We start from the raw sequence: 16,193 nt of genomic DNA on the forward strand, positions 1-16,193 counted from the left end.
TTTTGAACCGTGCCCGTCCCTCGCTCGGTTGAAAGAGGTGGACCTAGGGCTGAACGATTTTGGAAAATAAACGAATTGAGATTTTTTTTTTTAAACCAATATTGCGATTTAATATGCGATTATTTTTTTTAAAGCTTTTTATATTCTGTATTATTCAACAAAGTCAAGTAATAAATCATTGTATTGTATGCAGTGTTGGGCACGTTACTTTAAAAAAGTAATTAGTTATATTACTAGTTACTTCTCACAAACAGTAACTGAGTTGCATCATTATAAAAGAAACTAATTACCAGGGAAAGTAACTGTTACTTTTTTTTTTTAAATGTTCAAATGTCAAATAACTCCACTGTGCCTTCTCATGCTATGGGAAACTTCCTATTTCCCCACTTATGAAGTCATGATTGCGAGCTCGTTGCATTCAAGTGATTTGTTGACGTAAATAGTCAAATGTAATATTACATTGATTGATAAACATTAACCACGCTTGATACGATTCTGGAATTTCGGTCAAATACATGCTTATTTCACTGTTTATAATACATGCAATATGCTTCAAATGCATATATATATATATAAATAGACACTACTTTAACAACAAGACAAGGTGATGTAGTTTTTGTTTAAAAATAAAAAAGAAGAATAAAGAATAGCATTGACAGCAGCGATCGTTGTCCCCTTCAACATGTTTAAAGTTTATGGGCTGCCTAAATCGGAAACTCGAGTATCAAAATAATCTAGTAGTAAATAAAGTAAGTAGTAAATACGACTTTCTGATTAGGAAACTCATATTTCCGACAATACCGATAGCATGTGAAGGCAGCATAAGCATGCTCCGGCCCCTAGCATAAAGTGCAATGGGAGTGGGGAGGGGGGACAAACGCAGATCAATCATGCATAGTGTGAGTACAGCCTTAGTAGCGATACTGGGACTACTAGAAAACACCCTAGTATATGTAACTTAGACATTTTAGCACAACTTCTATGATGATTTGTTCATCAATCAGTTGCTATTGAGTGATTCTTTAATTTGTAAAGAAAATAAAATTGTCACTTAATGGGAAACTGGCATAAAGTATCAATAATAAAAATGGAAGTTGCTGCAACCGGGGAAGCCTGCAGCTCTTTTCTCCTACATAATAAATGAAGAGCGCGCAGACAAAATGCAATATAAGGGTTGTCATGTTATTTTGCAGTAGGATACCTGATGTTTGGGAATGCAATCGTTTGAGACGGTTATGGGAGGTGATTTATAGATCTTATGCATCAGAGAAACAGGTGTGCAGTCATCTTTGGAATGTCTTTGAACTTCCGTTTTTGCAGTAGCTCTATAACATCCCTGTTGAAGAGTAATTAGCTGGTGAAGTGGATTTATTTATTGGAGAATTCATGTGCAATTGTAATGTTCGAAGTAGATGTCATAACAAATGTCAGCAGACCAGGAAGATTTTAAAACGAGAGGTTCATTCATAAATTCATACGAACTTACCTTCACGCTGTGGGAATACAAACAGAAGACAGAAGACAATGAGTGCTGAAAAGGGGCGGGGTTATATAAGGTCTATACAAAATCATTTTGATGATGGACTGACTTTTTTGGTATGCATTGACAAATTCAATAAATGTTTCCATCAAAGTTTATTCACATCTCTTCTTATTGGATGAACTCATTTGAATGCATACATTTATGTGCATCTTGGCATTTGCAGCCAGCATTTTTTTTTTTCCTGCGATATCCCAAAATTCGCCTAAAAATACATGGATGGAAACATAGTTAATGACTAGAGCCTTGGGTGGTCAGGTAATGGAGTTGCTCTGGATGGTGCTGTCTGCTTGGCCTGGGGACTAATTTATAACCGTTGCGTACGCACAAAACCTGCCCTGAAACAGGCGTACGCCACTTCCTACGCAAAAGGTGGGATTTATAAAAACAAACTTGATGGGAAAATTTGCGCACCTCCACGCAAACTCTGACCCATGCATACAAACTTTTTTCCAGGAGTGAGAAAATTTATGAAGTAAACAATTATTTTAAACTCTGTTTTCTTTTCGATATACACATTTACATGAAATATACCACTCGCATAATGTAAATAAGCATGCACTGAAATTACATAGTCATTATGCAAAAGTTAAACAAAAATTAGGCTTTATGAATTTAGATATATTTCAGTCCCTCCAGGATTTCATGGGACTTTTTTCTGATTTTTGCGGCCTAAAATGACTGATTTTGCTGTAATCACACATGTACACCTCGGAGATGTTTATTTGATGTCTGCATTTACATATGCAAGACGTATTTTTTAGGGTGTTTGCTCATCTGCAATACGTCTCTAAGGCGTTTCCTGTCAGAATGCATGTAAAACTGCTTCTGAAACGTTTATCAGATTACAAGGCAGATGTTTCCCAGATCTTTAGCAGACGGCTTACAGATTTACTTGTGCTGTCTGGGTAGTTGAGATGCAGATAAAATTAACTTTTATTACTGTCATAATTCTAAATATAATTTGATAAATAAAACATATATATATATATATATATATGTGTGTATATATATATATATATATATATATATATATATATATATATATATATATATATATATATATATATGTGTATATATATATATATATATATAAGCTAATACGCCTATAAGTCTCTGCAGCCATATAGTGGTTTAATGTCCTTTTTATTTTTAATAATTAAGTGTTTGCTTGCCTACATTATGAAACTTTTAGTTTTATAAATGGAGGCAACCTATGAAGGATGAGCAAAGTGCTGGGAAAAGTTGTGAAACACTTAAAAATCATTTAGACCATTTCTGCCACAAGTTGTTCCTGTAGTTATGTTAACTCCATGGTGAATGGTGGAGATTTGCACGTTTAATTTTTAAAATACGTCAGTGACTCACCGAGTCAGACAATTGTATTTACACTGCAATAAATGTAGGCCTATCTGTTTGCACTAAAAATAGCCAGTGTAAAAGAATATGCAAATGAGGTTATGCATAGTAAACTAGGCCTTTTAAGTTCCATATATGGGGATTTCGGGGAGGAGTCGGGGTGGAGATGTACGTACGCACAATCTTCCCCTGACTGGGATTTATAAAGGGATTTTTGAGCAGGTTCCGGCATACAAATTGAGCTTTTGTGCCTACGTACACTTTTAGGATGAAATCTACTGAGAATTTTATAAATGAGGCCCTAGGTCACAACGAGAGCGTAAATGTGTGCGCGCATGTAGACGAATGAGAAATGTGCTGTATTTAGTTTTGGGTAATTTCTAGTGTGTCTAGTCAGGGCAGTCTACAAAACACCCTCCCCTCGACCGCAGTCAGATGATCCCTAAAGCATCTTATTCAGACCTCAGTGGAAATAGACTAGCTGTGTATATTTGAAAAAGCGCAAACTTGCCTACAACGGAGCGTATTTGTCCTGTTGAATTTAAATTCTTATTGAGAAACCTCAGGCTGGTGGATTTTAGTTTCATTTTCTATGCCTTTTTGACAAGGCTTGTGCTAAAAGAGAAAAAAGAAAGCGCTCAGCACCCCCCGCGCCTCCCCACCTCTTGCGCCCTGTAGCAGCTGTCAGTCATTTCCCCTGCTCCAGCGAGTGCCAGCTCTAGTTCATTACCTAAAGCCTCCACGAAGCCAGACCACCAAACTCCAGCACAAAGAGATAAGATAGGGCCAGGGACTCTGGAGTAGCTGCTATGTTATTTGTGTTGCGTCAGAATATTCTACTTGAGAGTTCTTTCTACTTTTTGCCTCCAAGATACAGTATGTGTATTAATGCACCGCTTCCATGGACTAAGCTGAACTTTCTTTTAGCTTTGAGATGGGGGTCTAGGAACTACATTACAATGAAGGCATCCATATTGCATAGCAGCAGTGCACAGTGTAACTGCGCCTCTAAGATATGCCCAACCTCTCCATTTGCTATTTTCCTCACTCGACTCTGCGTGCCTGCCGTTTGTTGAATGCTGTTAAATGTTTAATTTCCACCAGATACGGTTGCAGAGAGACACGCTCAAGGACAGGGGTCCAAATACATAAAAACACAGCCAGCGAAATCTCTACGTATTGCCCTTCGTTATCTGCAAGCGAGATTTGCTGTGGTGTGAAATTTAAGGAAATTATTTCACTCAAATTCTGAGGGTGTTGAGGGACTATTAGGTCATGATGTAAGTGCGTGAAATTTGTAAAGGTCTGTGTGTCCCACTTACAAATGAATTCAAGAACGCGTGTCTTTGAGTGTAATGCTTAATGCGGCAGCCTGTACTTTTAATTCACTAAAACGTACACGTTTTTCAGAGAACAATTGTGTTTAAATCTGCATGCAATACTGTTAGCCACCCAATATACTTTACTTATGTAATCTGATGTTTGAGGCTTTATTTTTGGTCATTGGTAAATGTTTGGATTGTGAAAAGTGGGTGTTACAAAATAGAATGGTGGAGGTGGAAATGATATTATATGATATGATAGCACTTTATTGTCAGACGGGTCTGAAATTTGTCTTGCATATAGGGAAATAGTTGAAAACTAGGAGGTCCTCGTAACATCAACCAAACAGGAAAGTTGTTTTGGAGGTGGAGCAAGTTTATTACATTTTGATTTAAAGATTATGAAGTTGAATTAGAAAGATCAGTGGAATATGTTTTACAAGAAAATGCTATTTCAGCCATTCTACTTTAAAAGTTTGTGTTTACTTCATTGTCACTTGCTACTAATTTGTAATTTCGGTAACACTTTAGAATAGGGAACACTCATTCACTATTAACTAAGACTTTTCCCTCAATAAATTCCTAATTTGTTGCTTATTAATAGTTAGTAAGGTAGTTGTTAAGTTTAGGTATTGGGTAGGATTAGGAATGTAGAATAAGGCATAAATATGTGCTTAATTAGTACTAATAAATGGCTAATATTCTAGTAATATGCATGCTAATAAGCAACTAGTTAAGAGGCCCTAAAATAAAGTGTTAGTAGTAGTTAGTAGTAATAAAGTAGTTTGGGGACCAATTCTCACTGTTGACTAACTAACTATGACTCAGTAAACTTCTAATTTCCTGCTTATTTATAGTTAGTAAGGTAGTTGTTATGTTTAGGTGTGGGGCAGAATTAAGCGTCATGTAGAATAATGCATACGTACTTTATAAGTACTAATAAACAGCCAAAATGCTAATATAGACAGTGGGGGAAAAAAATTATTTGATCACCTGCTGATTTTGTACGTTTGCCCACTGACAAAGAAATGATCAGTCTATAATTTTAATGGTAGGTTTATTTGAACAGTGAGAGATAGAATAACAACAAAAAAAATCCAGAAAAACATACATTTCAAAAAAAGTTATAAATTGATTTGCATTTTAATGAGTCAAAAAAGTATTTGATTCCCTATCAATTAGCAAGATTTCTGGCTCCCAGGTGTCTTTTATACAGGTAACGAGCTGAGATTAGGAGCACTCGCTTAGCTTGTTACCTGTATCTGTCCACAGAAGCAATCGATCAATCAGATTCCAAACTCTCCACCATGGCCAAGACCAAAGAGCTGTCCAAGGATGTCAGGGACAAGATTGTAGACCTACACAAGGCTGGAATGGGCTACAAGACTGTCGCCAGGCACCTTGGTGAGAAGGTGACAGCAGTTGGTGTGATTATTCACAAGTGGAAGAAACACAAAATAACTGTCAATCTCCCTCGGACTGGGGCTCCACGCAAGATCTCACATCTTAGAGTTTCAATGATCATGAGAATGGTGAGGAATCAGCCCAGAACTACACAAGAGGATCTTTTCAATGATCTCAAGGCAGCTGGGACCATAGTCACCAAGAAAACAATTGGTAACTTTTGCTACGGCTAGATACACGTATCGTTTACACTACGCCGACGTTTTCAAGGTCGAAAACGGAGACTTTTGAAAACACTGCAGTCCCCGTTTTAGTTTGAAAACTCCGGGGTTGCGTTTCAGTGTAAACGGACCAAAATGGAGACTTTTGAAAATGATGGTGTGGCTGCCCACTTTTGCACTGCGTATCCTTGACAACCGTGTAAACACTAACATCATGCTCGTTATTGTACCCATAGATATGTATGGGTAGATTCCCCATTCGACCGTTCCAAGCACGCAGACGCGTCCGCAATCTAAATAATAATAGGGAATCTACCTATACAAATCTATGGTTGTACCTGCATGAATGGTCATGTGACATGCGTTTTCGGTTGTGCGGTGTAAATGGAGATCGTTTCTGAAACGCAGCGGAAACGCCAGTGTAAACATTGATTGTTTTCATTCTAAAACGCCGTTTTAAAACGAAAACCCACTAGTGTAAACGGAGCCTAAGCCGTGAAGGACTGAAATCAGCGCCTGCAAGGTACCCCTGCTCAAGAAAGCACATGTAAAGGCCATTCTGAAGTTTGCCAGTGACTCAGAGGAGATGGGTGAAAGTGTTGTGGTCAGATGAGACCAAAATCCAGCTCTTTGGCATCAACTCAACTCGCTGTGTTTGGAGGAGGAGGAATGCTTTTTTTAAAATGTGTTTTTCTAAAAAAAAATGTGTTGTTCTGTCTCTCACTGTTAAAATAAACCTACCATTAAAATTATAGACTGATTGTTTCTTTGTCTGTGGGCAAAAGTACAAAATCAGCAAGGGATGAAATATATATATATTTCCCCACTGTATGCTAATAAACAACTAGTTAATAGAGAGAATTAGTCCCTAAACTAAAGTGTGACTAAAGTAAAGTAAAGTGTTTATTTAGTTAGTAAGTTACGTTTTACTTTTATAGTGGGTGTAATATATAAAATGTGACATTTTTCAGTCATTTGGGGCACATCAGATGCTTAGTAATACATTGAACGTTGGCAGACTCAAGCTAATTTTGTGTATATTGTTTTAAGCCATAACTGGATTTTAATGAATTATGGGGATTCATGTTTCTCAGGAGGAGTTGGTGGTGAACCACATGGCTGCCAAAACCATAGAGAACGTGTGCAGCCGAGAGTGTCAATACGCCCAGGGATTCATCACTGCAGAGGTGGGACCTGCACTCTGGTATCTGTTCACACACTCCACAGTGGATGCACTCAGGGTCAGCGCTATATCTGTGAGTATTAAACGCACGTAATTCTCATCACTTTAACAGGGTGTTTCAACACAAAGTTAAACTCTGCGTACTGTTGCAGTGCAAATGCAATGATCCAAGCACCAAAGATTTCCTTTTTCATCATTTTTATTTTTCCCATTGAACCAATGACAATTCCATCAACTGGGCATATTTCAGGGCAGTTCTTATTGTCAGGTCCTGGTCTGACACTAGGTGGCGCTATAATAAGGCCATTTATGTTTTCACAACTGTACAGTCTAGAATTTAAATTATTTTCCATAAAAGTTTTGTCAGAGTGCTATGAATATATAAGTCAATTATATATTGAAGGGGTTATATAGAGGGGGTTGCCCATTCATTTTGACCAGTTGCCCTTCAGGACAGGAATTTTGCAATTCTGCTCAATTCGGACGATGCAATTAAAAACCTGTCATAAGTTATTACAGCATTTTTGAATCATTATTATTGTGCAGCAAATATGGGCCAAAATATTGTTGGGTTTGGACTATACTGACTACTTGGCCTATAAGTTGTATGTGAAGATTCAAAATAGTAGTCATTGTAGTAAAATCACAGAAAATTTGGTAGTTGTGTAATGTAATAAAACATACATGGTAGTTGTGTAATGTAATAATTAATGCCCACGTGAATTATTGGTTATTACACCCGTTGATTGTCATTTGCGGCTATATTCATGAATCTTGTTTTATAATGGTTTGTTACAAGAATTATCAACTTTTGGGCATGTTTTTTTTAAATAACCTCATCTCTACAATGGTATTTAACTTTTGATGACATTTATGTTCCTCTATATAAATACATATGAAATATTATGTAACAAAAAGCAGCAGTATTAAACATTCTGTATTCAACCCACCTCCACCCACCTTTCTTACGTTTATCTGCCCTTCCAGGCTCTGTGTAAAATAACACGCCAATCTGCGGGGGCCTTCCAAAGTGTGATTGACAAGGTGGGATTACCCAGCATCCTCAGTTGTCTGGTGTCAGGCATCAGCCGTGTCCAGCAACACATGCTTACTATGTTCGCTGCCATGTTGGCGTCAGGAGCACATTCCCACAGACTGGTACAGGACAGGGTATGTACAGTTACGTGCAAACACACACACACACACACACACGTGTATATATATATTTATACAACAGTTTGTTCTGTTTCTCAAATCTGATTGGTTGAGAACCGTGATATATTGTACTGGTATCGGTACAGGAATGCCCTTTCACAATGTTGTATCACTCCGCTTGTTCTAGCCGAGCCTATCTACGTTTTGTCGATCTAGTGTCATGGCGGACGCCCAAATCCACTATAATTTAAAAATAATACTGTTCTGTGTCACGGAATGCAGTTTTAAGGATTTTTTAGGTGAGAATGTGCTTGCTTGGACTTAAAAGATGCAGTTTGTTAATAAAGATTCGAAAATTTGCTTCAACGTTTTCGGAGACTAGATCTCCAGCGGTTCAGCGGCAGTTCAGCACTCATTACGCGCCTCAGAAAACTTTTTTTGCACTCTTTCCTTGCACTTTTAATGAGATTGTTAAAAATAGTTGAGAAGCATATCAGTAGGAAAACAGGAAAGGACACGTGTGCTGTGTTGCCTACAATTCAGTTGCACACAGCAATTCTAGCATGTGAAGTCCTAGGTGAGATTTCTTTGAGTTAAGTTTGGAGCAGAGGAGCATCCGTGCAATTGCCCTGAGAACATGGTGTTTTGTACTTCCTGTTCAAAGAAACCCAAAGGACACTGCTCAGATTTTACACACCTTGTTGCATTGCGAGTGCGTTTATGACAGCACTTGCTCTTGCACTGCTCTCTACCACTCTGTTTTTCTGTTGCTGACTTAGGGCTGGGCGATAAATCGATTTTATCGATTAACTTGAATGTGTAGTTTACGTCGATTTGTTTGAATGAAAATCGGTTTTCTTTTTAACATCCACCGACGCTCCCCTCTGAGCTCCAGTAGTTCCGAATGAGCTCAGCCCTCCCCACGTGCGTTTGCCATATAGGGTTTGACATCATGATGTTAAAGGCCTAACTTCGTTTTTGTACGCGAACGCGCAGCCTTTCAAAGTATCCTCCATTTGAAGCGGCCGGCGCATGCAAAGTTTCAAACAAAGTCCCAGCGCATCTCCATTCAAACACAGCTGTTTCGTTTATGAATGAACTGCGTGTTTAAACGAATCTAGTGAGTCAATGATTCAATTACCCATTCATAAAGACAGTCACGTACTTCATTCCTGAATGAATCAGCATTCGAACGAATCAATTAAATGAATGATTCAGTGATAAAATCAGTGACATACCGCCACCTACTGGTGGTTTTAATTAATTTTTTAAGTATCTTTTCTGTTATTTAAATCATTGACCCCCGGTTTCACAGACAAGGCTTAAGATTAGTCCCAGACTAAAATGTAATTCTGAGCTGTTTCAACTGAAATAAACTTGCACTGATTGATCTTAAAACATATCAGTGCCTTTGTTTTGTCTCAAGATGCACACCAGTAATGTTTTTTTTCTAAGGCATGTTTATAAAAAGTACTTAAAAGTCCTAATTGAACTATGGCCTAATTCTGGTTTAGTCTAAGCCCTGTCTGTGAAACCGGCCCTTAATATTTCTACATTCAAAATTGTATATTTAAAACATTAACCTCAACATGAATTTATGAATTTAATTGCACTTATGCAACCTCTGAGCCATATTAAACATCTCAAAATACACATACAAGCCACTTGTGTGTTCTTCTGTGCCACCTCCTGTAGTACAAATTTATTCCTTAAATACTGATTTCATTTGATTGGTATCTTATTCTACTTCTTATTCTACTTGTTTTTATTCTGTTGTTTTAATTAGAAATGATAAAAAGCTTATTCATATATATTTTTTTAATTTGACATAAAAGATAACATACTTGTAATAAAGTTAGAAAAATGCCATTACAAAGGTAAAAACTAAATTCCCTGTAAATCACTTTAAGGAGTCAAATATCACCTCGTAATGGGTTTTTTATTATTGATTTGACGCGCTCCTAAAAAGAAAAGTAAGCGTAGAGCCCTGATTGTATATAAAATTGCGGGCATCAGGGATTACGCCTGGCATTGAAACTGCTTTTGAATGCACGATAGTTTTTTTAGTTTAGGCTTTCCTGTAGCTCAAATAGTAGAGCATGGCGCTAGCAACGCCAAGATCATGGGTTCGATTCCCAGGGAAAGCAAGAGCTATGTAAATGTAAAAAACTGTAACTTGAATGTAATGTAAGTCGCTTTGGATAAAAATGTAAAAATGTAAATGTAAAAATGTAAATGTAGTTTCACCAGATTCGCGATCGCATGTACTGTTTATACTATGGAGCGGCAGTACTTACCACACATTTTACAAGATCAGATGTTTGTCAGTGGGCCTGAGGATCTGCAAACCATTTGTCATCGTCCCACAAAAACAGTCACTGATATTTAATGTTGTTGAATGTTTTGTTTACACTTTATCAGAACTACCTCCTATCTACTGAATAGCAAGATGTTAAAGCTTGTGTTTAAAGAAAACTTATCAAAAAGGGTCACATCATTTTATGTTATGTTACATTATGTTAAGTTGCATACTCACTTTTTACTATGGCAGGGCCTGCCATCTTGTCTTTTTGGCTTGTTGTTTCTGATTGCACTTTAACCCCAAGGGCGAAATACAGATTAAATCCCAGAAGGGAAAATCAAAACAAAATGAAGTTAAAACTTGTTTTGAACAATTTCTTTGATTTTAAGTAGGGGGGAAAAAATCGATTTAAATCGTAAATCGGATTTTTGGTAAAAAAAATCTGGAATTTTTTTCTTAGGCCATATCGCCCAGCCCTATGCTGACTATTATTCCTCTGCACTCTTTTCCTCAACAACATTTTTATTTTCATTCTTACCATATTTCTCTCCCTTATCCTTGTAATATTGTAAAGGTTGGAAATGACTAAATATATTTTACTAAAATATAGGTCTGTTGACATCTTCAACAAGGTTCTTTGATCAAATTATTTATAACATTTTATGATCAGTAGATCATCCAAAATGTATATTTTGTCGTTAACTCAGCCTCATGTTGTCCAAACCTGTATGACTTGCTTTCTTCTGTGGAACGCAGAATTATACATTTATTTCTTCAGTGATGTGTCCTTGTCACTTTTTCAGTATAATGAGGTTTCAAGCTTCAAAATGACAAAATATAAATCAGTAGTTCCAAAACTTGTCTCTGGGTTTATGCAGTCCTATGAAGCGTCTTATGTGATATATTTGTGTGATGAACAGACCGACATTATTTATTGAAAATCTTGGCACCTTTTAAGTATGTAAGAAATGTAGTCTGATTGTGTGGTCTGAAATATCTGATTTGTGAATGAATCGTCTTTTTGAGTTAGATCTTTCCAGTAAATAGTACATCCAGTTCATAAAAAAAAAAAAAAAAGTTTTGAAAGATTTGTTTTTAATCTGACTGATCTGGTTCTTGAATTTAAGTAATACAGGCAAGCCACTGGAGTGAAAGATTATCAGTTAATATTCAGTAAAAGTTTTGGTTTCTTCATTAAACAAAGCTACAGTACCATCAGTTTTCAGATGACTTGTAACATAAGTGCAAGAATTTTTGAAAGAGCCCCCGGTTCTCTTTCACTTTATTATATTGAATAGGCCAGGAAGTTTATAAAAAATGTACAAAAATTAACCATGATGAAATCTTGTATAGTAGATACCAGCAACACTGTTGGCATCTATGATTCATGTTTTGTAGTTCATAACCAACAACCTTGAGATAAAATCCATGTTTGCAACATATTAGACATCCAAAAACACCAAAAGAAAAACAATAGAAATGGTATTGTAATAGTATAAAACAAAATAATATATACCTATAACATGTAGAGCATTACAATTGCCCCTAGTCTCCTTTACTAGACTTGTGATAGAACGGGTCAGTACAGTATGTACTGCTGTGTACAGTATGTAAAGCATTATGGTACTTTTAACTCGTTAGGCATTGCAGTTCTTTTCAGACTGTATGTCTGAATTCAGGTCTTATGTTTGACCATAACTCTGCCAACAGGGATGCAAGTGTAACAACAGTTTAGAATTTCAATGTCCGATGTGAAGGAAATGATGCATATAGTGCAGTATTTTTTATTTATTTAGATATTTATTTTTTAAACAAGTTCTGCCAATAAGTTTTTGATTTCTTTCAGTTTGGCACACACGCTTTGTACATCCTGTGCCATCTCTCTCTATGTGTTGCGTTATTGACAGCCTGTATCGTTCTTAGTACTGGCAGCACTTCATCGGTCAACAACTTTGAGATCGGACCATTTTTAATGTTAATCTCAGCAACTATACAGTGTTCTGAAGCAGCTGCGTTGACAGCCGCTGTGCCTCACTGTCACTCAGCATTCTTTCTTTTGTTAGTAACACCTGCAGAAAGACTGGCAGAAGAGGTTTTTGTTTTTTTTAAACCTTGACTTTTGGAGGTAGAACTTTGGCTTTTTTCACTTTTTTTTTTTTTTTTTTTACTTTGGTCCATGGTTTTTCAAAAGTTTCAAATTAATTGAGCAATATGTATTTTTAATTTAATTAATTGCATAGTGTTTACTCATAACTATAGTGATACTGTTTTATTTTAATTTTTAATATATGGAGGTTGAACAAATTTCGTTACTTAAAGTTAAAGAGTGTACTGTAATTTCTGTCACTATTGTTCCACACTGTCATTCAAAAGTTTGGGGTCAGAAAGATTTATTTATTTATTTATTTATAATATTATATGCATATATAATATAATATCTATTAATTGTATTAAAATACAGTGAAAACTACATTCCGAAACTGTATATTACTATTTTAATGTATTTAATATAAGACTATTTTAATGTTTTAACTTAAGTTTTTTTTTTTTCTTCTCTGATGGCAAAGCTGAATTTTCAGCAGCCGTTATTTCAATATTCAGTGTCACACGATCCTTCATAAATCATTCTAATATTGATTGCTCAAGAAACATTTCTTAAGTTGAAAACAGTTGTGCAGATGCAAATCTTTTGAAAGACAGTTGTAAATGCAAATCTTTTGAAAGAAGAGAAAGTGTTTGTTTCTCAAAAAAGAGTGGTAGTGTACTTTTTTTTTTCTTCCTACATTTAATCAAACTACCTCAACAAGATAATGTCTAGTCTTCATAAGGAATCATCTTTGCAAGCAGTTCTTTCCCCATACAATTATTTTAAAAAGTTCAAATTTCAAAGGTTTTCTAACCTCTTTTCAAAAACTTGCTGAAACGTCTGTTTCTCCTAGATTTAGCCAGCAGCCCGTGAAGCAATGCAGCCCACGGAGTGTGTAAAGAATGAACGAAACATTGTACGACTCTGTTTTGCTATTTATCTGAGGCAGTAATCAATCGGAAAATGGGCTGTTGAAATTGATTTAAATGCCACTGTATACTGCCTTCAAGGCCCTCTCAGATTAACAATGCTAATTTTCTTTGACCTGTATTCATTTGCATGTAAATTTCCAATTTGAGTCTGAATATCAGGAAAAAAAAAAAATCTTTTGAGTACCTAAAACTTACTGGATCACCTCCGGACCAATTATAAACTGCTGTGGATTTCTCAGCTTAATTCCCCTGACGAATAGAAGTCCAGAACGCGGCGTGTTTATTCATACATTGTCTAGCATAGAATTTAAATTTCAATGAAGCACCGAGCGACTGGGCTAATTGGGTAAGGAACTGCCTCAATCTCGGAGTGCAGCTTGGAATACTGTTGATGTAATTACGATCCATGCCGAGAGTACAGTAGGTGCGTTTGAAATTAATTAACTCCCCTTCTCGAGCTGTAGTTAATCTTCTCGAGCTGTAGTTAAATGTTTCGGATTGTTTTGCTTTTGACAGTCCCCCCCCCAATTATGCTGATAGTGAAAGTTAATCAGTTCCTCCTGATTTGCTGCCCACTAAATGCTGTGGAACTCATTAGCTTATTAACCTCTGTTTTATATCAAGTGCATTTTGGGGGCCTTTTCTATCCCCTCCAGCACCTCGCTGTGAAAGTGATAGGACCTGTCAAATTACTGTCAGACAATTGGGGCTTATGCCACATTAAATGTCCAGAGACCTTCTGGTCTCTTTAAATGATGCATGTGTGCTAACAAGACTGCGCTAACGGCTTGAACGCCTCTTTGCAGGACTTTGTTATGAAGATAATCCGCTCTCTGGAGAGTCCGTCTTCAGTCATCCGTGCCAAGGCCTTCCTCGTTCTTCTGCAGGTCCTTATGAACAACAGAGAGATGCTTCTGCACTGCTGTAACTCCAGGTAAACACTCTACACAATGAAATCCCATCAACCAACTGTGCAGGATGCATCGACAGAGCGCACACAGTATAGATCCGGTGAAATGCTTCTGTTCCTCAATAGCGTTAAGAGCCAAATATACACGGAACGGTAAACAAAGACACGGGCACAAAGGAAAAAGAAGGATAGATGTTCCTCTTGTGCCTCGTATCCAAGTAGAAACACATTATAAACCACACTACCACACTACAATACATTCCACATATGAATCAGAAAGAGACTGTTTGGGAGATGGAGGTATGGAAACACATGGACTAAATCAATATCATATATGTTTCATAAATGGTTGGTAGAGAGATGCATGAGAGGAAGGGAACTCCAGTGGGTCTGTTGCTCCACTGGACAGTAGCTGTTTTGTAATTTCAGTGACTTTTTTGTATGTTATGACTGCAAAAGTTTCACAAAACTCAGCAGGAAGCGCAGTAGATTCCACACATCATTCATAATAGCTTAAACATCTCTGTCCCATTGAAAGTAACTTTGGGGTACAACAGCTTGTCACTGGGCCAGTGCCCTCAGGAGGACATCTTTGTGCCATTTTTTACCCCAAGGGGTACATATTACTACTTTAAGGTCACCTTTATTTCTATAGTGCTTTATGAAGTACGGATTGTGTCAAAGCAGCTTCACAGTGAATCATTTGTCCTTTATGTCAGTATGTCATAAATAGATTGAGGCATTGGTTTACTGTCAGGGATTTGTTGCTCAAGTCACGTTTTTTCCAGTGTAGACAGAATCACTGTCTATAAAAATTATTTAAATTTTTTTTTTATTTAGTCACTAGTATTGTCAGACTGGAAGTTTACCTAAATTTCACTGCTGGTTATACTCTGTATAATTGTGTAGGTGACAAATAAAAATCTTGAATCTTGGTACCATGTAAATACTTACATTTTAAAAACGTAATGATACCGGTCTTTCCACAGTGCTAGTAGTACCGAATACAAACCCGCTGACAACTGGCTGCTTCCAAACGCTCCAATATTTGTGTGAGTGTCTGTGGCCACGTACACACTGCAGCTAAATTCGGTTGTCAGTTCACCTTTTACTGCTTAATCGCGTTCGGCACACACATAATTCACTAAAATATGGGAGTGACAATCTCATTCGACAACCGCATTAACTCCCGAAAAATATAGGTAGTGACAACCGCATTTACAGAAATTCTATACAGTGTGTACAGAACCGAACTGAACAACTAGTTGTTAATGATGTATTTAATGACAAGCTTTATAAGCTAAGACCAAATAACATGCCTAAAAGCGCTTGTAAATATGAGGACATGGCAACACTGCAAGACAGTGCTCTAAAGCAGCCTCCCGGGCATAAACAAAACACAGCACGTCGTCTATCAGCGGTAGCTTAGTTAAAATCGACGGACAAAAAGAGACTTTATCCAAAAAATGGAAAATGATAAACGGCTAAATGTTGCTATGGTTACAAATGCAGTGACTTCTGTTCCGTACACACATCAAACTATAATTTAGGGGATTCACTCCCGCATTTAAATGTGGTTGTCACTCCTGAAACTTGCAGTGTGTACGTGGCCTTTGAGGAGCATCAAAGGTTTCAATTTACAACCTGTTTTTACAGCGCTGATATGTTTGCTGAGCATGTGAACGCAATAGCCAATCAGAGGCATGCAAGTCAGATTTGGCAGAGTTTGAAACACAATGTAAATAAAATATTCATTGTACAGGCAGAGTTTTCACTTGG

The 16,193-nt window shown here is 36.9% G+C and overlaps 1 protein-coding gene across 1 annotated transcript in view; it reads left to right on the plus strand.

The window, feature by feature from the left end:
• The window catches only part of LOC306878283 (serine/threonine-protein kinase ULK4-like), a 221,934-nt gene that overhangs the window by 55,180 nt on the left and 150,561 nt on the right, over positions 1-16,193 (plus strand). The window contains exons 20-22 of the mRNA XM_079430532.1: positions 6,941-7,102; positions 8,017-8,199; positions 14,311-14,438. Coding sequence (XP_079286658.1) covers positions 6,941-7,102; positions 8,017-8,199; positions 14,311-14,438 — 473 coding nt within the window. The remainder of the gene's footprint in view (positions 1-6,940; positions 7,103-8,016; positions 8,200-14,310; positions 14,439-16,193) is intronic.

This window comes from Barbus barbus, assembly GCF_936440315.1.
Source record: "Barbus barbus genome assembly, chromosome: 12".
Taxonomy (NCBI): domain Eukaryota; kingdom Metazoa; phylum Chordata; class Actinopteri; order Cypriniformes; family Cyprinidae; genus Barbus; species Barbus barbus.